At 42.5% G+C, this 21,285-nt stretch overlaps 1 protein-coding gene across 2 annotated transcripts; it reads left to right on the top strand.

The window, feature by feature from the left end:
- Nucleotides 1–17,083: 17,083 nt before the first annotated feature.
- On the top strand, nt 17,084–19,482 carry LOC118375739 (uncharacterized). Of its 2 annotated transcripts, none has more exons than XM_035762341.2 (2): nt 17,084–17,304; nt 17,473–19,482. In XM_035762341.2, the coding sequence occupies exons 1-2, from the start codon at nt 17,273–17,275 to the stop codon at nt 18,041–18,043; spliced, it is 603 nt and encodes a 200-aa protein (XP_035618234.1). In that variant the 5' UTR covers nt 17,084–17,272; the 3' UTR covers nt 18,044–19,482. The 2 variants fall into 2 exon arrangements, with proteins under 2 accessions (XP_035618234.1, XP_052338610.1); XM_052482650.1 differs by having other exon boundaries at nt 17,087–17,304.
- The last annotated feature ends 1,803 nt before the right edge of the window (nt 19,483–21,285 follow it).

The following is a 21,285-nucleotide window of genomic DNA, read 5'->3' as shown; positions in this document are numbered from 1 at the left end:
TTCAAATCTTACCTCAATCATGTCACATATTTTGTTACAAACCAATGATATGCAGCCCCATGTACGGACACCACCTCTCCTACTCTAATCTGAGCAAACACAGCATTCATCATGGCCGCCGACTGTCTGACCCAGTGTGAACGTGTTCTTATCTCCGAGCTCCTCTGATCAAAACAACCGGATCTGTATCCTCCATCCTCCAAACGGAACCAATCCACAATCACCTCTGCATAATGGCTTGGGATAATCACTGGAGACCCTGGGGCTAATACCACACTGGGTTTCTGATTTCTCCCATAAATCGCCATAAAGCATCCTCAAGCATCCTCCTGACTTCAGATAGATTACCTGTCTGTGCATTAAGCATAACTTAGACCACGTCTGAGACCACAGAAGACGCCAGCACACTGGCTGCTTAAGAGGGAGACGCTACATCGAGCTCCATCCTTGGCCTCTTCAAAACCACAGGGCTATTACGGCTGCCTGTTAAAAGCTTTGAGGGAGTGAGACGTCCACTCCACACAGTCAAAGTCAGAGGGGAAACAGGGGGGAAAGCGAAGCGCCCCGTGCCAAGGTGACTGAACCCATTTGTCTCTCTGTCTCCATCCTGCATTCCACTTCTGATTCAACCAGTCTGAGGTCTCTAGAGCTGTTTTACAACAACTTCATTAACTGCTATGAAATGAAGAACTTTGTACTTTGTTCTCAGCATTGTGGGAGTAGAAGGTGGAGGGTAAACAGCACTATCTTGGTGTAGTACCTGAGAGTCCAAGGTCACATTACAATTTGCTCTCAAAGTTAACTCTTAATCTTGATATCTGCAACTATAATAGAGAAATGATTATAGCATCCCAATAGCAATGTATTGACTCTAACGTAATGGCAAGGAAGAGGATCAAACTTTTGTGAAAGCAATGCTAAGTAATCAGTTGGTATGCCCTGCATTGGCTAATGTCCCCTGACTGTGTTTGAGAGAGTTTAGGATACATGAAAGAAGAAGAGTCAGTAGGGAAGATTGGACATCAAGAGGAGAGGAGTACAAATCTAATAAACAGGAGCCACTCCCGGATCAATGGCCTCGATTGGAAGGCGATGGATTTCAAATTATAACCAGCCTGCTCATTATTGGCTGAGTAAGCATCCACTCGCTACTTCCCCCTCTTTCCTGGTCCTATAGAGGAGTGCGTTGAGGGATGACTTCTACCCAGTGGGTACACGCATGTAAACACAAACAGACCCTGTTCATAACACTCTCAGAACCAATGGATTGAGAATGGATCAGTGGAGTGTTTGTATGTGTGTGTGTGTGTGTGTGTGTGTGTGTGTGTGTGTGTGTGTGTGTGTGTGTGTGTGTGTGTGTGTGTGTGTGTGTGTGTGTGTGTGTGTGTGTGTGTGTGTGTGTGTGTGTGGTAGGTGGCAGGAGGAGGGGGGGGGTGAATGGCGATGTTGGGAGAATGGGAGAATAAGTACTTGATACACTGCTGATTTTGCAGGTTTTCCTACTTACAAAGCACGTAGAGGTCTGTAATTTTTATCATAGGTACACTTCAACTGTGAGAGACGGAATCTAAAACAAAAATCCAGAAACTTACATTGTATGATTTTTAAGTAATTAATTTGCATTTTATTGCATGACATAAGTATTTGATACATCAGAAAAGCAGAACTTTTTTAAATATTTTGTACAGAAACCTTTGTTTGCAATTACAGAGATCATACGTTTCCTGTAGTTCTTGACCAGGTTTGCACACACTGCAGCAGGGATTTTGGCCCACTCCTCCATACAGACCTTCTCCAGATCATTCAGGTTTCGGAGCTGTCACTTGGCAATACGGACTTTCAGCTCCCTCCAAAGATTGTCTATTGGGTTCAGGTCTGGAGACTGGCTAGGCCACTCCAGGACCTTGAGATGCTTCTTACGGAGCCACTCCTTAGTTGTCCTGGCTGTGTGTTTCGGGTCGTTGTCATGCTGGAAGCCCCAGCCACGACCCATCTTCAATGCTCTTACTGAGGGAAGGAGGTTGTTGGCCAAGTTCTCACGATACATGGCCCCATCCATCCTCCCCTCAATACAGTGCAGTCGTCCTGTCCCCTTTGCAGAAAAGCATCCTCAAATAATTATGTTTCCACCTCCATGCTTCACGGTCGGGATGGTGTTCTTGGGGTTGTACTCATCCTTCTTCTTCCTCCAAACACGGCGAGTGGAGTTTAGACCAAAAGGCTCTATTTTTGTCTCATCAGACCACATGACCTTCTCCCATTCCTCCTCTGGATCATCCAGATGGTCATTGGCAAACTTCAGACAGGCCTGGACATGCGCTGGCTTGAGCAGGGGGACCTTGCGTGCGCTGCAGGATTTTAATCCATGACGGCGTAGTGTGTTACTAATGGTTTTCTTTGAGACTGTGGTTCCAGCTCTCTTCAGGTCATTGACCAGGTCCTACCGTGTAGTTCTGGGCTGATTCCTCACCTTCCTCATGATCATTGATGCCCCACGAGGTGAGATCTTGCATGGAGCCCCAGACCGAGGGTGATTGACCGTCATCTTGAACTTCTTCCATTTTCTAATAATTGCGCCAACAGTTGTTGCCTTCTCACCAAGCTGCTTGCCTATTGTCCTGTAGCCCATCCCAGCCTTGTGCAGGTCTACAATTTTATCCCTGATTTCCTTACACAGCCCCCGATCATGGCCATTGTGGAGAGGTTGGAGTCTGTTTGATTGAGTTTGTGGACAGGTGTCTTTTATACAGGTCATGAGTGGAGAACAGGAGGGCTTTTTAAAGAAAAACTAACAGGTCTGTGAGAGCCGGAATTCTTACTGGTTTGTAGGTGATCAAATACTTATGTCATGCAATAAAATGCAATTAATTACTTAAAAATTATACAATGGGATTTTCTGGATTTTTGTTTTAGATTCCATCTCGCACAGTTGAAGTGTACTTATGATACAAATTACAGACCTCGACATGCTTTGTAAGTAGGAAAGCCTGCAAAATCGGCAGTGTATCAAATACTTGTTCTCCCCACTGTACATGAACAATGGCTCAATTAGAGGTCCCTGTTGATGTTATGCGATTTCTTTTCTTATGCTAATCTGTACACTTAACTAAATGCTCCTCGGTAAGGGGCCCGCGCTTTCTCAGGTTACCCCGCCATTTCATTATGTAGTCACGTGTAAGCAGCCCAACGCATCGACCGCCGCCGTATATCATGTTCATGGGGAGGGATAAAAGCGCCCCGCTGATACGTAAGTGGATTTTGGGGATCGTTTTCCTCTCTCCTTGTATTGGTAAAACCTCTGCTAATCAATCTAACATTTCTCCCCATTGACGGCGGCCATGTTGGATTGCTGAGGTGTGTGTGATTTGGAGGAATGTGTTGTTCTCTGGTGAGAAGAGGGGAGGAATCTGATCTGAATATGGAGAAGCTATAGAGAGAGGCTAGTTTTCTGTGTGGAAAATGTTCACATACGTCTTGATTCCACATGTGGGTCAACAGGAAGGTCAAAGTAAAACCTGATCAGAATCCATAAGGAACACTAACAGTAATTAGAATCAAGAGGTTGGAGGTAGCACCACACCGAACTGATTTAAGATTATATGCACATATCTTGATGCTAATAAACAGCCAAGGGGACTTTAATCGTGTTATTCAATCTGAAAACAGGAGCTGTGAGCTCTGAGTAATGATACACACACTGTCAGTCCCCACTGTTTTACTGTGGGAGTTGACGTTAACAGGTACTCACATATCCTCCTCAGCCCCATTTGAAACCCACTTTGCAGATTGAGTCAAATTCCATTCCGAGAGAAAACACTTTCCCCGATGTGATGTGGAAAAACCCACAGAGAGAAGTCAATGAGCATATAAACATGCATGCTTAATGTCAGTAGGCGACTCCTATTATCATATGTAATATCATGTGAAAGTTGACCTGAACTATGCACTCAAATGATATTGCAGGTAGTGTCTGTATTGTATGTATGTCTGTGAGGGGGTGGTAGTGGTGACGGAGTGTGTGTGTGTGTGTGTGTGTGTGTGTGTGTGTGTGTGTGTGTGTGTGTGTGTGTGTGTGTGTGTGTGTGTGTGTGTGTGTGTGTGTGTGTGTGTGTGTGTGTGTGTGTGTGTGTGTGTGTGTGTGTGTGTGTGTGCGTGCGTGCGTGTGTGTGTTTGTGTGTTTATGGTTGCAGGTGTTTTATCTGAATGCAGAGTTCCCATTATAAAATAAGAGGCTGGGTGGAACAGGACCTTGATGTAAGTGGGGACCGCTCGCAGTAAATAAAGCACTCATCTCTTAGACTCTCAGGAAAAGGCCCAAGTACTTCTCCACTCCTCTTTCTCTCTTTAGCTCTCTTTCCAGCTCCCTTTACCCTCCGTGTCATCCGTTCCCTGCTCTCTCTTTCTCTCTCACCACATCTTAGCTTTCTCTTTCTCTACTCCCCCTCTCTATCTCCACTCTCCCCCTCTCTCCACTACCCCCCTCTCTCTCTCTCCACTACTCCCCCCTCTCTCTCCACTCTCCCCCTCTCTTTCTCCACTACTCCCCCTCTCTATCTCCACTCTCCCCCCTCTCTCTCCACTACTCCCCCTCTCTCTCCACTCTCCCCGCCCCCTCTCTCTCCACTACTCCCCCTCTCTCTCCTCACTCATCCGGGGGATCCCACTGTCTATCTGTCCTTACTGTAATCAACACAATGAAGTTTCTGTCCCTCCCCAGCCGTCGCCCCCATCGGGGTACAGAGTGGGAGATGAGAGAGAGGCTGGACCTGCCAATCACTGAATCATCACCGCTATGGAATATAACAATTGGATGAGAGAGAGAGAGAGAGAGAGAGAGAGAGAGAGAGAGAGAGAGAGAGAGAGAGAGAGAGAGAGAGAGAGAGAACAGAAGTTTCTCTTTCAACACAGTGGTTGAATAATGGCCCCAGGCTGCAAAGCTCTTACCAGTGGTTACTCCCCTGACCACTCTCGTTTGTGGCCAGACAGAAGAGACCACCTGTAATTACCTGTTAGCTGGAGTAACTGACCTCAAGGCACATAGTGACAATGTACTGAACTGTAGTGTGAAAGCTGCATTGGATGAGTTTGACTTCAAAAGAAAACAACTTGGTAATGTGGACAGGCATAGAGTTTTACGAAACTACTCAAACAGTATTAAACAAAACAGTATCACATAAGTATTAGTAAGATAAACATATGTAGAATGTTAGAATGTTAACCCTTTACGCTGTACACGTCAGATCTCAGGCTCTTCACTTCACAGCTCTTTATGGGTTTTGACTGACAGCCGTTCTGAACTTGAGCACCACTCATAACAAGAAGATGCCCCCATCCCTCCCGTTAATTGGGCAACTTTAGAAAATGTTTTGTTGTCTGTGTAAGGGAAATGCTGTAAATGAAGAGGACTCAATGTGTTCTGAAAGATGAGATGTTGAAGATAATAATAAATAGTGCTTTGATGTCATAAAGGCAAGCCAATCACCTCTGAGTCCAGATCTGCACTTCACATTTCCAAATCATAAAACTCATGTCATATACAGTGTCAACGTTTATGATCACTATGTTTTAATGAACAAGATGACATGTTGTCATACACTGGGTTGTTCTTAGTTATTGTGAATAAAATTCTCTGCAGAAGACACATCTGAATGCACACAGGACTCCTTTCTAGGCCACCAAAAGTACCATATGTTCCTATGAATTGCCCTGTGAAAGTCTAACACTGTAAGATCGTATTGTAGAACTTAGCTAGTCATGTTGGCAATAGAAGACGCTTTCAAATGATGCCCACCTGACCCAGATTGTGATTTATAACGGACCGTTTTTGGATTGTGTAAACAACAGCAATTATGTGATGGTGGGGATGAAAACAAAGCAACTGCAAATGTTGATTGATTTGATTTGATTTGTGCTTGCTCTCGTTCCTAAATGGCACTGCTAGGAGAGCTCAAACAAATAGCTACCTTGTAGTTGAAGACTCTTCTTTGAGTAATAAAAGTGCATTGAAATTGCTTAGGAACAGTGCCAACTTTGGGGAGGTGTGTGGCCACTTGGAGACCCCAGTTTCCTCTCACTCAAACCCATGTAAATATGTTGTCTTACAGTATGTTGCCCCACATTTTCCAGGTCTTATTATGTTACTGAATGTATTCTGAGTATTTTCACATTTCGTTATGAACAAATGTGGCGAAAAGTACAGTATTTGTAAAACGCACATAAAACCAACAGTGTAATGATTGGATTTAGTCTTGTGTTAAGAGTACTATTGTGTACTCACATTTGGTCTATTAATGTTCCCATTATCTCCAAAATGTCCCCTTTTAATTGATACAATGGTTATGCATTTTCAAATTTCTTCTGTATGAAACATTTCAATTTAGCTGTATCCATATAGACCAATTCCAACGAGCGTAAAGGGTTAAGAAAATAACACTTACCATATGACTGCATAAGAGAGAATAAACTTTGGAGAAAACAATGAATTCATACTGCTTGGAGGGGATATTGCTCAGAATTGATCCACACTAAGGTGTGAGGTCTCTCTTTCCTCTCTCTACCAGTTTTGACAAATGTTAATGCTTATTTTCATAATGGTGTCCTGCTTGCTGCAAATCCTTCCCCATTACCTCCTGCAAAATGGCCGACGCAGAGCAAGGGATTAACTAAGCACACATTTAGGGCTGCGGAAAAATGGACACGACAGATTTATTGGCATTTATTAGAGTTGTTCTTGTTTAAAGCATGAAACCTCCCACTAAATGCATAATTGAATGGGCTGTTTCTCTGGCACACGCAAACCATTACCAAGGAAATGTATGTATTTAATACATTAGAATAGAAAATGAATTTAAAAAGAAAAAGCCATGAGGGATCATATTATCTTTCCTGTCGGCAGTTTTCGAGTTCAATATTTGGCAGGCTCGTCAGTAAATTAAATAATTATTTCAATTATTGTACAGCAATAAATGATAGTTTGTGGAGAAAGTGTTGACAGGTCTGCAGAGCTATAACACTTCCCCTGCCTCTGACTCCTCTGTCAGTTTTAATGAAGAAACCTCTCCACATTACAGTGTGAGCGAGAGAGAAGAGGAGAGAGAGAAAAAAGAGTGGCGGAATTCTTAGTCTACCGTTTCTTGTAATTTCCTATTCACGTGACATGCTTAATGGTATTGTAGCAGACTTATGTTTGGGAATTCTCACTTATTTTTCACCTCGCTCTCACAATATGTCTTGGCTTTCTGAAGGTAAATACTGTTGGCCTTGAACAACGAGGTTCAATGCTAAATTTAGTAAATAACGGTTAGAGCTAAAATATACTCCAAGCCTTGCTGTGAGAATTCTATTTGACATAGACCTCACAGATGCATTATTTGCTGTGATGTTGTACATTGGACAGTGTGGCTGATGGATTCAAAGCACTTCACATAGATTTTTCCACTCCTCCCACTCTCGCCTTGTGTGACGTGTGTGGAAATATACCACCAGTCGCTAAAGCCCTATCAAGGAGGCTCCAAATATTTGCATTAGCCCCCCTGCTAGATGCCCTGTCCTCCTGCACACAGCAGAATGCACTCTATAAATAGCCAATGGGGGTTGGGCCTTTTTAAGCCAATGGATCTTGTCCATGCTGCCCATTTAACTCCATCACCTCCATACAGATACCAGACCTCTGATCCTTGCAGCATTAACCAAATTAAAACCAACCTTCATTAGCCAGACAACAGCTAGCTGGTGGAAGCATGAAAAGCAGGCCTGGCCCAAGGACACGGCAATGTAAAAGAACTAGCATGAGCATAAAAACGTAGCGGCACCAGTAATGCCTATCCTTCATTTGTATTTCGCTAATGTGCCAGCCCCTCTCACCATACGTGGCCCACTGCTCCCAGCACACGGTGAGTAATTACTAACACTCAACCTCCATACTGCACTTCATCAATGTGGCAACACCAGGGGAATACATTCCTGAGCAATACAGCAGGAATAATTCATCTATTGGTCAACCAACACAACTAATGGGCAAAGCGGTGTTTAGCGCCAGTAGTCACATGACATTTTGCCAAGGTTACGCTGTCTGAGAGAAATACCAAGTGGAGGGGCAGAGATATCCAGGATGCAATGCAGCAGTGCCGTCTCCTCAGAGTTTCAAAATGCACTACTGGGAGATGGATCTCAAGGCAAAGTGAAACATACAGTGGTGTATTGGTCATCTTCCGGAGACACCTGAAACCCCACCTCTTTAAGGAATACCTAGGATAGGATAAAGTCATCCTTCTCACCCCCCTTAAAAGATTTAGATGCACTATTGTAAAGTGGCTGTTCCACAGGATGTCATAAGGTGAATGCACCAATTTGTAAGTCGCTCTGGATAAGAGCGTCTGCTAAATGACTTAAATGTAATGTAAATGTCATCTCCTTCCCTGTACACGGTCTAAAATATGCTTCTGATTCACACCTGTCTACAATGTGCCTGAAAAATGTTTGTTTATGTTTGTGTCAAGATGTGTATGAAGGTGAAGTCAGGTGCAGGAGAGCAGAGTAGGAAAAATAAAGAGCACTTTATTGTAGTTCTAAACCGGGAGCCCAACAAAACTAACTCGCTCAAAAAGCAGAACAATAAAGTAATGCGCTTAACCCATTTAATCCCAAATTCTTCCCAGACGTGAAAATATCCAAATCAAGTGTCATTAGTAAACCTTTGAAGTAATCAATCATTCTTTTTTGAAATTTTAATGGAAAAGTAGGTGAAAAAGTGCGTTTTATGGTCGGTCACAATTGTGACCATTGGGGTAATGTTACATATACTAAATTAACATATATTTCTCCTATGCAGTTATCAAAGTTCTTATAAATCCCAAGCCAGTTATTAACACATTTAAAACTCTGTCACTGGCAGTCCCCAGCATTGCCTCTAGAATGCCGCAACACGTTCTAGTGTAACTATTTTACATATCAAAAACCTATACAACACGATATGAATACTGAGAGCAAAGACAAAAAGACAACAACCGTCAACGAATTTCAACATTGTTACTTTAGTGCAACATGTACTGAAACCTTAATATTGTAACTTGTACTTTAGTGCAATATTCATTGTAACATTGTCATTCACTAACAACTGTATAGCAGTCATGTGATTCATTCCCATTGTAAACATTTAGGATGGAGGTAGCCTGTAGAATATGCATTCAGGTAGAGGCCGAACATAAAGGTAACATTTAAGATGGAGGTAGCCTGTAGAATATGCATTCAAGTAGAATCCTACACTGAACAAAATAAAATTATATATCTATATATTTAAAAAGCGCCACTGGACAATGAGTGCTTATATATATATATATATATATATATATATATATATATATATATATATATTTTACTGTGATCAGTCAGAACTACTGTCATACAGGATGTCTTGAATCAATTGACCTTCTTTTCCAAAAACTTTTAATTCATTTGGATTATTTTTCATCGACTTTTCTTTTCTTCCTAGAGTCCGTTGTACTGCTTCTCCTCACCCTTTGACTTGTCTTTTCTTCCTAGAGTCCGTTGTACTGCTTCTCCTCACCCTTTGACTTGTCTTTTCTTCCTAGAGTCCGTTGTACTGCTTCTCCTCACCCTTTGACTTGTCTTTTCTTCCTAGAGTCCGTTGTACTGCTTCTCCTCACCCTTTGACTTGTCTTTTCTTCCTAGAGTCCGTTGTACTGCTTCTCCTCACCCTTTGACTTGTCTTTTCTTCCTAGAGTCCGTTGTACTGCTTCTCCTCACCCTTTGCCTTGTCTTTTCTTCCTAGAGTCCGTTGTACTGCTTCTCCTCACCCTTTGACTTGTCTTTTCTTCCTAGAGTCCGTTGTACTGCTTCTCCTCACCCTTTGACTTGTCTTTTCTTCCTAGAGTCCGTTGTACTGCTTCTCCTCACCCTTTGACTTGTCTTTTCTTCCTAGAGTCCGTTGTACTGCTTCTCCTCACCCTTTGACTTTTATTTTCTTCCTAGAGTCCGTTGTACTGCTTCTCCTCACCCTTTGACTTTTCTTTTCTTCCTAGAGTCCGTTGTACTGCTTCTCCTCACCCGTTGACTTGTCTTTTCTTCCTAGAGTCCGTTGTACTGCTTCTCCTCACCCGTTGACTTGTCTTTTCTTCCTAGAGTCCGTTGTACTGCTTCTCCTCACCCTTTGACTTGTCTTTTCTTCCTGGAGTCCGTTGTACTGCTTCTCCTCACCCTTTGACTTGTCTTTTCTTCCTAGAGTACTGCTTCTCCTCACCCTTTGACTTGTCTTTTCCTAGAGTCCGTTGTACTGCTTCTCCTCACCCTTTGACTTGTCTTTTCTTCCTAGAGTCCGTTGTACTGCTTCTCCTCACCCTTTGACTTGTCTTTTCTTCCTAGAGTCCGTTGTACTGCTTCTCCTCACCCTTTGACTTGTCTTTTCTTCCTAGAGTCCGTTGTACTGCTTCTCCTCACCCTTTGACTTGTCTTTTCTTCCTAGAGTCCGTTGTACTGCTTCTCCTCACCCTTTGACTTGTCTTTTCTTCCTAGAGTCCGTTGTACTGCTTCTCCTCACCCTTTGACTTGTCTTTTCTTCCTAGAGTCCGTTGTACTGCTTCTCCTCACCCTTTGACTTGTCTTTTCTTCCTAGAGTCCGTTGTACTGCTTCTCCTCACCCTTTGACTTGTCTTTTCTTCCTGGAGTCCGTTGTACTGCTTCTCCTCACCCTTTGACTTGTCTTTTCTTCCTAGAGTCCGTTGTACTGCTTCTCCTCACCCTTTGACTTGTCTTTTCTTCCTAGAGTCCGTTGTACTGCTTCTCCTCATCCTTTGACTTGTCTTTTCTTCCTAGAGTCCGTTGTACTGCTTCTCCTCACCCTTTGACTTGTCTTTTCTTCCTAGAGTCCGTTGTACTGCTTCTCCTCACCCTTTGACTTGTCTTTTCTTCCTAGAGTCCGTTGTACTGCTTCTCCTCACCCTTTGACTTGTCTTTTCTTCCTAGAGTCCGTTGTACTGCTTCTCCTCACCCTTTGACTTGTCTTTTCTTCCTAGAGTCCGTTGTACTGCTTCTCCTCACCCTTTGACTTGTCTTTTCTTCCTAGAGTCCGTTGTACTGCTTCTCCTCACCCTTTGACTTGTCTTTTCTTCCTAGAGTCCGTTGTACTGCTTCTCCTCACCCTTTGACTTGTCTTTTCTTCCTAGAGTCCGTTGTACTGCTTCTCCTCACCCTTTGACTTGTCTTTTCTTCCTAGAGTCCGTTGTACTGCTTCTCCTCACCCTTTGACTTGTCTTTTCTTCCTGGAGTCCGTTGTACTGCTTCTCCTCACCTTTTTGACTTGTCTTTTCTTCCTTCCGTTGTACTGCTTCTCCTCACCCTTTGACTTGTCTTTTCTTCCTAGAGTCCGTTGTACTGCTTCTCCTCACCCTTTGACTTGTCTTTTCTTCCTAGAGTCCGTTGTACTGCTTCTCCTCACCCTTTGACTTGTCTTTTCTTCCTAGAGTCCGTTGTACTGCTTCTCCTCACCCTTTGACTTGTCTTTTCTTCCTAGAGTCCGTTGTACTGCTTCTCCTCACCCTTTGACTTGTCTTTTCTTCCTAGAGTCCGTTGTACTGCTTCTCCTCACCCTTTGACTTGTCTTTTCTTCCTAGAGTCCGTTGTACTGCTTCTCCTCACCCTTTGACTTGTCTTTTCTTCTTAGAGTCCGTTGTACTGCTTCTCCTCACCCTTTGACTTGTCTTTTCTTCCTAGAGTCCGTTGTACTGCTTCTCCTCACCCTTTGACTTGTCTTTTCTTCCTAGAGTCCGTTGTACTGCTTCTCCTCACCCTTTGACTTGTCTTTTCTTCCTAGAGTCCGTTGTACTGCTTCTCCTCACCCTTTGACTTGTCTTTTCTTCCTTGAGTCCGTTGTACTGCTTCTCCTCACCCTTTGACTTGTCTTTTCTTCCTGGAGTCCATTGTACTGCTTCTCCTCACCCTTTGACTTGTCTTTTCTTCCTAGATTCCGTTGTACTGCTTCTCCTCACCCTTTGACTTGTCTTTTCTTCCTAGATTCCGTTGTACTGCTTCTCCTCACCCTTTGACTTGTCTTTTCTTCCTGGAGTCCGTTGTACTGCTTCTCCTCACCCTTTGACTTGTCTTTTCTTCCTAGATTCCGTTGTACTGCTTCTCCTCACCCTTTGACTTGTCTTTTCTTCCTAGAGTCCGTTGTACTGCTTCTCCTCACCCTTTGACTTGTCTTTTCTTCCTAGAGTCCGTTGTACTGCTTCTCCTCACCCTTTGACTTGTCTTTTCTTCCTAGAGTCCGTTGTACTGCTTCTCCTCACCCTTTGACTTGTCTTTTCTTCCTAGATTCCGTTGTACTGCTTCTCCTCACCCTTTGACTTGTCTTTTCTTCCTAGAGTCTGTTGTACTGCTTCTCCTCACCCTTTGACTTGTCTTTTCTTCCTAGAGTCCGTTGTACTGCTTCTCCTCACCCTTTGACTTGTCTTTTCTTCCTAGATTCCGTTGTACTGCTTCTCCTCACCCTTTGACTTGTCTTTTCTTCCTAGAGTCTGTTGTACTGCTTCTCCTCACCCTTTGACTTGTCTTTTCTTCCTAGATTCCGTTGTACTGCTTCTCCTCACCCTTTGACTTGTCTTTTCTTCCTAGAGTCCGTTGTACTGCTTCTCCTCACCCTTTGACTTGTCTTTTCTTCCTAGATTCCGTTGTACTGCTTCTCCTCACCCTTTGACTTGTCTTTTCTTCCTAGAGTCCGTTGTACTGCTTCTCCTCACCTTTTATCGACTTTTCTATTTTTCTTTTGTCTTTTTCAGGCCTTTTTCATTCACTCTTATCTCCTTTTCTACTGTCTGTGGTAAATCTTGAAGCTCTCAATGTGCAGTGGCACTTTGCATTTCTCACATGCATAGGTAGTGTGTTTAGTGTGGTAGTGTGTTTGTCCCAATGACGACTTCTCTGGAATCGTGTTGATTGGCCAGTGAGAAGCTTTGTCATATCTTGCCTGATCTTCAACAGCAGCAGCCAGTAAAGATCTCCTTCCGTGGCTCAGTGGTTTCGTGCCAAACTTTTTAATATTTGAGCTGAATACTATGTGTTCTGGAATCACATTGGTGGCAGGCCTCTTCGATCGTTTGAACACTCAATCTTTATTTTTGATCTTTATGATTTTCCCTTGGCTCTTCCAGCTGACCCCCATGGCTTGTAGAGGCCCTTGGCTCTTCTGACAGGACCCTCTGGCGGGGAGTGTCCCTTGGCTCTTCATTACCAACAATGGAGGTGGGTGGGGAAGATTGTGGATGGGGGAGGGGGGTAGGTCATCATCACTGATAACGTTGTTCCTGTCATGATCTGTTTGCATAGGTTCAGCATATGCATTCAACAGCCTGGCTGGCAAATGGTCTGTCCATAGCCCATATATGACCTATCGCTATCACAATCACTCAGGACAGCATCTTTCTCATTTTGAGGGATAACTGCAATGTTGCATGCCTTGTCTGGGCACTCACCTAGATCGAACATGTCCAGAACTTAACTCAAAGTGAAACTAAAAGAAATAACAGAGTAGAAAGTTAGCTAGAACAAGAACTATGTATGTGTATAACTATATGTATGATGCACTGTGTTATCCCGCTTGGTCACTATTGTTACTTTCAACATGTTTACACATTCTATGACCACACTGAACCAAGTTGAGTAATTGCAAATGCATATATCAATACTAGACACCTTAAAGATGATGTCAACCAAAAATCTTTGTCCTAACTTTATGTTAACATTCTTTACTAACCATTTGTTTGGGAACTTTGATGCAGCCATCCTCTTCTCATGGTGCAACCAGGAAGTAAACAGCTCTGGTCATGTGACAATTTACACTAAACATGTGACACTGCACATCATTCATTGAGACCCTTTATTATTTCAATATTTGCTGGAAATGCATTGATAGATCATTCAGTAACATTTTTAGAGCCTTATAACTGAAAATGTTTTTTTTACGGTCACTAGCGTATCACTACACATGAAAACAATTACACACAAAACATGATGGGAAACAGAGGGTTAAATACAAGTAGATTGATTGGGGAAATGAAAAGCAGGTGTGTATGAAAACAAGACAAGACAAATGGATATGTGAAAAATTGACAGTTTGTGTCACGACTCCCCTGCCTGTTCGGGCGGCGCTCGGCGGTCGTCGTCGCCGGTCTACTAGCTGCCACCGATCCCCTTTTCCTTTTCTGTTTGTTATGTCTTATTGGTTGCACCTGTTTTTTGTTTGAGTTTTGGTTCAGGACTATTTAAGCCTGTTAGGCCCGCCTGTTTTTGTGCGGGCTTGATTTCTGTTAGTCTAGGTTGGTTGCGTGTTGTGTGCCCTGTCTGTTTGTGCCCAGTTTTGGGTTGGACACTTTTGATTATCGCCTGTTGTTTTTGGCGTTTATTTTGGATAAAGTTCAGTTTCCCCCATTATCTACTGCTCTTGACTCCGCCCCCACCACTCCTGGCTGTGTGACTGTTTGTTTATGTATATGAGAAGAAAAAAAAAAGCACATTTTCTTTCTAGGCAGAGTTGCAAAGAAAAAGCCATATCTCAGAGAGGCCAATAAAAAGAAAAGATTAAGATGGGGAAAAGAATACAGACACTGGACAGAGGAACTCTGCCAGCATCTCGGAGTCGCCTCTTCACTGTTGATGTTGAGATTGGTGTTTTGCGGGTACTATTTAATGAAGCTGCCAGTTGAGGACTTGTGAGGTGTCTGTTTCTCAAACTAGACACTCTAATGTACTTGTCCTCTTGCTCAGTTGTGCACCGGGGCCTCCCACTCCTCTTCATATTCTGGTTAGAGCCAGTTTGCGCTGTACTTTGAAGGGAGTAGTACACAGAGTTGTATGATATCTTCAGTTTCTTGACAATTTCTCGCATGGAATTTCTCAGAACAAGGTAGACTGACGAGTTTCAGAAGGAAGTTCTTTGTTTCTGGCCATTTGGAGCCTGTAATCGAACCCACAAATGCTGACACTCCAGATACTTAACTAGTCCAAAGAAGGCCAGATGTATTGCTTCTTTAATCAGAACAACAGGTTTCAGCTGTGCTAACATAATTGCAAAAAGGTTTTCTAATGATCAATTTGCCTTTTAACATGATAAACTTGGATAAGCAGGAGTGATGGTTGCTGATAATGGGCCTCTGTACGCCTATGTAGATAATCCATAGAAAATCTGCCGTTTCCAGCTGTAAAAGTCATTTACAACATTAACAACGTCTACACTGTATTTCTGATCAATTTGATGTCATTTGAATTGACAAAAAAATTGCTTTTCTTTCAAAAACAAGGACATTTCTAAGTGATCCCAATCTTTTGATTGGTAGTGCACATGAACAAACAATCCAATTTTACCTGGTTTGCAATATAATGTATATTAGTGATGGGCTTAAAAATCGTTACAGTTACATGTCGGGAAGACATTTTTTATTATATATCGTATCGGATAATTTTGACAATATAGCAATTTTATTTTTGCACTAGTTGGCTGTACCAGCACCAAAACACCAATATGTTTCCTCCATAGCTTGCCCTCTGTGTTCTTTTTGAATGGGAAGCTAGTCGGTTTTCAGCACTTTTATTTCCATGACCGATCAAACCTTGGAATATTGAATCACAATAAAATCACAGTATCGAATCGCAATACATATAGAATCGTGATAATCGCAAAACATATTGTATCGGTACCTAAGTATTGTGATAATATCGTATTGTGAGGTCTCTGGCAATTCCCAGCCCTACTGTATATCGTGGCAAATGTTTCATTCTTTAGGCCGATTTGTTTCAGGATGCAGTCAATCGCTTCCAATGGTGAAACAATGGAGCGTTGCGATCCATGAATTGGATGCATGTTCCCTGGTTCAGAGCAGCCTGTTCATCACTCTGTACAGTAGCCCATTTGTCTCCATTGTCACCTTTGACCTGGAGGCAAATGGTGATGAAAGCACCCTTCATTGCATTGGACAATAAAAACGATAGGGAGCTTCTCGAGTCAAACGGCACAGTAAACAAACATAAATAAAAGAGAGTGGGAATCAATGGAAGAGACTCTGTAAAAACAGGCCCAGCACTGAGCACATACCAGACCTAGAGCAGCACTGAGCACATACCAGACCTAGAGCAGCACTGGAACACACAGTTATAATGTCAACTATGGTTCCTCTAGCAAAACAAATGATACAGATCATAATCAAAATACAATCCCAGTGTATCAAGGTAATAACATTGCTATATTAGGATACATATGATACATATTAACAATGCCAAAGACGTAGTTCTGGGACCATATCTGTCTAATGATACTACATCTCACCCTGTTCTTATCTGTGCTCTCTGTCTGGGCTCTCTTTTACTCTGCTGTGAATGAGGATATTCAAGGAATGAGGAAAGATAAGGTTTCTTTTTGTTTCCTTGTTGCTCTTCATAAAATGTTTACATAACTCTGACCTTACTTTTTAACAGATGAGAATCCAAATAATTATAGCTTTTCTTTTCTTCTCTCTCTCTCTCTCTCTCTCTCTCTCACGTTCTGACCTTTATTTTCTCGTCTGGGCAGTCTATGTTTGTTTGTCTAGGTTTTGGGAATTTCTATGTTTCTAGTATGGTTCTCAATCAGAGGCAGGTGTCATTAGTTGTCTCTGATTGAGAATCATATAGGTGGCCTGGGTTTCACTGTGTGTTTGTGGGTGATATGCACCAGATAGGACTGTTTTTAGTTTTCACATTTCTTGTTTTTGTTAGTTTGTTCATACCTTAAAGCATTAAAAATACCATATATATTGGTCCTCTGATCCGTTTCGCCTCTCCTCTTATATACTATATATATATATTAAAATCCACATGGGTCCTGTGTCCCTGCTGATTCATATTGACTGAAATCTAGTTTTGGTGATTATGTTAAGAGATTGTGCAACATCTTGTTTACTGTAATACAGTAGTACAATGTCATTCTGGGAAGTGTTTATTAGAATTACATACTTCAGAAACCAGTTGAACTGGAACTATTTGCAGAACATAAGACATCACAACCGGACAGGGTTTCCACTATCCTCCTGGACTCACAGGTACAGGATATAATTCCTCTGTTCATTTGAACTCAGTCACTACTATACAGTAGATGGGGAAATGATTTCTAGTGATATAATATGTAACCATTGTATCTTGTTATTAACCATATCTTCTTTACAGTTCAGGTGCTGAGATACATCAGCTCTACAGACTCTATCTGGTTCATTGAACATTATTGAGAACTGAAATGGAAACCGTCAACAACACAGAGTTCCTGGGGTAAGTGAAACTAATAGGTATTATCATTTACATATATAACATTTTCTTTTTATAACATCTACATTTAATAACAACAGATATATACACTTGATTTTATAAAAAAACTATTTTCCTAGAATAATCATAATTATAATCATAATAACCTAAGGGATTATGACTACCTTGCAGGGACTTCACACTGAACGGTGACCATCCTCCAAGATTGAAAGAGACGATCAGTAGAGACAGCATAGTGATCAACCCAGCACCACCTGCAAGGTACCTGCTGAAGACCAAGCGGAAGGACGTGGATGGGAGGGACGGAGTCCGGAGATGGACCATAGGAAACCACAACCCTTGCAAGAGGAAAAAGACCCTGCTGATCCTAGGAGAGGTTGGGGCAGGGAAGACCACACTAGTCAACGCTATGGTCAACTTCGCCATCAGAGTTAAGTGGGAGGATAACGCCAGGTTCCAAATCACCGAGCGTTTCAAAGACAGAGAGACGTGCTGGGCTCACGATCCTAGAACCAATGCTGTGACAGCCTATGAGATCTTTGGCTGGGAGGACGCTGAGTTGCCTTTCTCTCTCACCCTCATTGATACACCAGGGATAGAGGACAGAGATGAACTCAGACCTTTGATAGAGAAACTAAGAATGCTGCTGGAAGAGGGAGAGATTCGACCACATCGACGCTGTCTGCCACGTGGTGAAGGCAACGCAGAACTGTCTGACAGAACATCAGAGAAACATCTTTGACGCGTTCCTGTCCCTCTTGGGCAAGGACATGAAAGATAACATCATCACCCTCATCACTCACTCTGACGAGACCAGACCGGAGGTTCTCGACATCATCATGGAGTACAAACTCCTAGGCGACAAGGTTCCGGTTCACTTCACGTTCAACACTCACCTCTTTCAGACCAGAAACCCTTTCTATGACAAAATCTATGAGACAACATGGGAAAACAGCATGAAAAGCATGAGAGGATTCTTTGATAAGCTAAACGGAATGCAACATCAACGCACCAAGCAGACGATAGAGGTATTGGTGGAACGCTTGAAGCTGGAGGACTGTTTCAAACATGGAAGGATCCCTTCAGAGGTGGGAGCAATCTGCTGCACAGTGTGTGAGATGAACTGCCATACCGGGTGCGTGGCTTGTCACTCCTACTTCTGCCAAGTCATGTTACGAGGGAAATGCACCATGTGCCCACAGAGATGCAGTCACAAGAAACATGTCAGAGGACACCAGAGATATGCTGACGACCATAAAAATCTGAGAGCTCAACTCAAAGAATGTTTCCAAAATATGAGGAAGAACTCCTTGATGCCTCACTTGGAGCCGAGTCTCAAGAACCAGATTCAGCGTGCCAACGAGAAGGGAGACAAGCAGAAGTTGAAGGAACTTGAGGAAAAGAAAGGGACAATTGCCGATTTAATCAAGAAGAATATGGAAATGGAAAGAGAGTAGGGTGAGAATTTGCTGTGAGATCACATGCGCAGAATAAAACTTTACCGTGAAATGCTTATTTTCAAGCCCTTATTAAACAACAATGTAATTCAAGAAATGTAAGTTTACATCAGCTTAAAGAGGTCAGCAGTGTAGTATGAATGATTTGTTTTCCAGTAACCTTTACCATATGTTAATCAATCTTTAATCATTGTGTCATATTTTTCCAAGTCACATACTGCATGTCAGAAAACATGCATCACATGAACCCACAACTAGAAATATGATGTACTTTCAAGGCCCAATGCAGCCATTTTTATATCAATATCAAATCACATCTGATCTAACAATTAATGACCTTACTGTAATAGACTTCGATAAAAATGAGCAAAACCTGCTTTTTTGCTTGTACTGTCTGGAAGTTGTCTGAGTGGTCTGAGTGGGGAGGGGCACACTGAAAACATTATTGGCATAGAGGTATCTCTTTTATTTTTTCTCTCTCTTTCTTATTGGTCTATTAACTAAATTACTGCAACAAAAAAAGCTGAAACTCCCATCCATGCAAACCTGCTGATTACAAGGTCCTGTGTAGATTGTATGTTCAACCACCAACTATCAGGAAAATAACACTTATCAAATGTTTTCACACTTTTACAGTGTTAGTTTCATCAGCTGCATATAACACAAGTCAAACAAAATGTTGGCTGCACTGGGCCATTAACGTTATCATTTACATGGTTTGTAATTAAATGTTTAATATGTGATCAACATCTTTACCTGTGTGTGTTAACCCTTTAAAAACAATATAATTCAAATATGTGCCTAGTTCCAAAGCTATAGTAAGGTGCTTGATCTCAAACCTATGCCCCATCTAGAACTTGAACCCACAACTATACAAACAGTATAGACCTCAGGCCTCCGCTAGGGCGGTTAGAGCATTGGGCCAGTAAAAGAATTCCCAGAGCCGAATGTGAAAAATCTGTCGATGTGCCCTTGAGATAAGACCTAACCCTAATTTGCTCAAGGGCACAGTATTACTATGGCTGACCCTGTAAAACAGTGTTTTACTGCACTTATCTGGTGTATGTGAGAATATACATTGAACAATTCATATCAGGAAATCAGTCAATTGCAATAAATTAATTAGGCCCTAATCTACGGATTTCACATGACTGGGAATACATGTTGGTCACAGATACCTTTAAAAAAAAGGTAGGGGCTTGGATCAGAAAACCAGTAAGTGGTGTGACCACCATTTGCCTCATGCAGCGCGACATATCTCCTAGAGTTGATCAGGTTGTGTATTTTGGCCTCTGGAATGTCGTCCCACTCCTATCCAATGTGTGAAGTTGCTGGATATTGGTGGGAACTGGAACACGCCGTCGTACATGTCGATCCAGAGCATCCCAAACATGCTCAATGGGGTACATGTCTGGTGAGTATGCAGGCCATGGAAGAACTTGGTCATTTTCAGCTTCCAGGAATTGTGTACAGATCCTTGCAACATGGGGCTGTGCATTGTCATGCTGAACCTTGAGGTGATGGCGGTAAATGAATGATACGATAATGGGACTCAGGATTTCGTCACGGTATCTCTCTGTATTCAAATTGCCATAGATAAAATGCAGTTGTGTTCATTGTTCGTAGATTAAGCCTGGCCGTACCATAACCCCACCGATACCATGGGGTACTCTGTTCACAATGTTGACATCAGGAAACCACTCGCCCACACGCCACCATCTGCCCGGTACAGTTGAAACAAGGATTCATCCGTGAAGCGAAAACTCTCCAGCGTGCCAGTGACCATCCAAGGGAAGCATTTGTCCACTGAAATCGGTTACGACGCCGAACTGCAGTCAGGTCAAGACCCTGGTGAGGATGACAAACACGCAGATGAGCTTCCCTGTGACACATACTGACTGTTAGTACAGAAATTATTTGGTTGTGCAAACCCACAGTTTCATCAGCTCTCCAGCTCTCGTCTCAGACCATCCCGCAGGTGAAGAAGCCGGATGTGGCTTGCAGGGCTTGCATGGTTACACGTGATCTGCGGTTGTGAGGCCGGTTGGACGTACTGCCAAATTCTCTAAAATGACGTTGGAGGCGGCTTATTATAGCAAAACAAACATTTAATTAACTGGCAACAGCTTTGGTGGACATTCCTGCAGTCAGCAAGCCAATTGTACACTCCCTCAAAACCTGACACATCTGTGTCATTGTCTTGTGTAACAGAACTGCACATTTAAGAGTGGACTTTTATTCTCCCCATGCACCTGTGTAATGATCATGCTGATAAGCAGATTCTTGATGTGCCACACCTGTCAGCTGGATGGATTATCTTGGCAAAGGAGAAATGCTTACTAATAGGGATGCAAACAAATAACATTTGAGAGAAATAAGCTTTTTATGTGTATGGAACATTTCTGGGAGCTTTTATTTCAGCTCATGAAACAATGGGCCCAACACTTAACATGTTGCATTTATATTTTTTTTACTTTTTTAAATTTGTATTTTTTTAAATTACTACTTATTTAACCCTTTTTCTCCC

Source organism: Oncorhynchus keta, chromosome 2 (genome assembly GCF_023373465.1).
Source record: "Oncorhynchus keta strain PuntledgeMale-10-30-2019 chromosome 2, Oket_V2, whole genome shotgun sequence".
Taxonomy (NCBI): domain Eukaryota; kingdom Metazoa; phylum Chordata; class Actinopteri; order Salmoniformes; family Salmonidae; genus Oncorhynchus; species Oncorhynchus keta.
The sequence above is the reverse complement of the archived record's forward strand: the minus strand, read 5'-3'. Positions and strand labels throughout refer to the sequence as shown.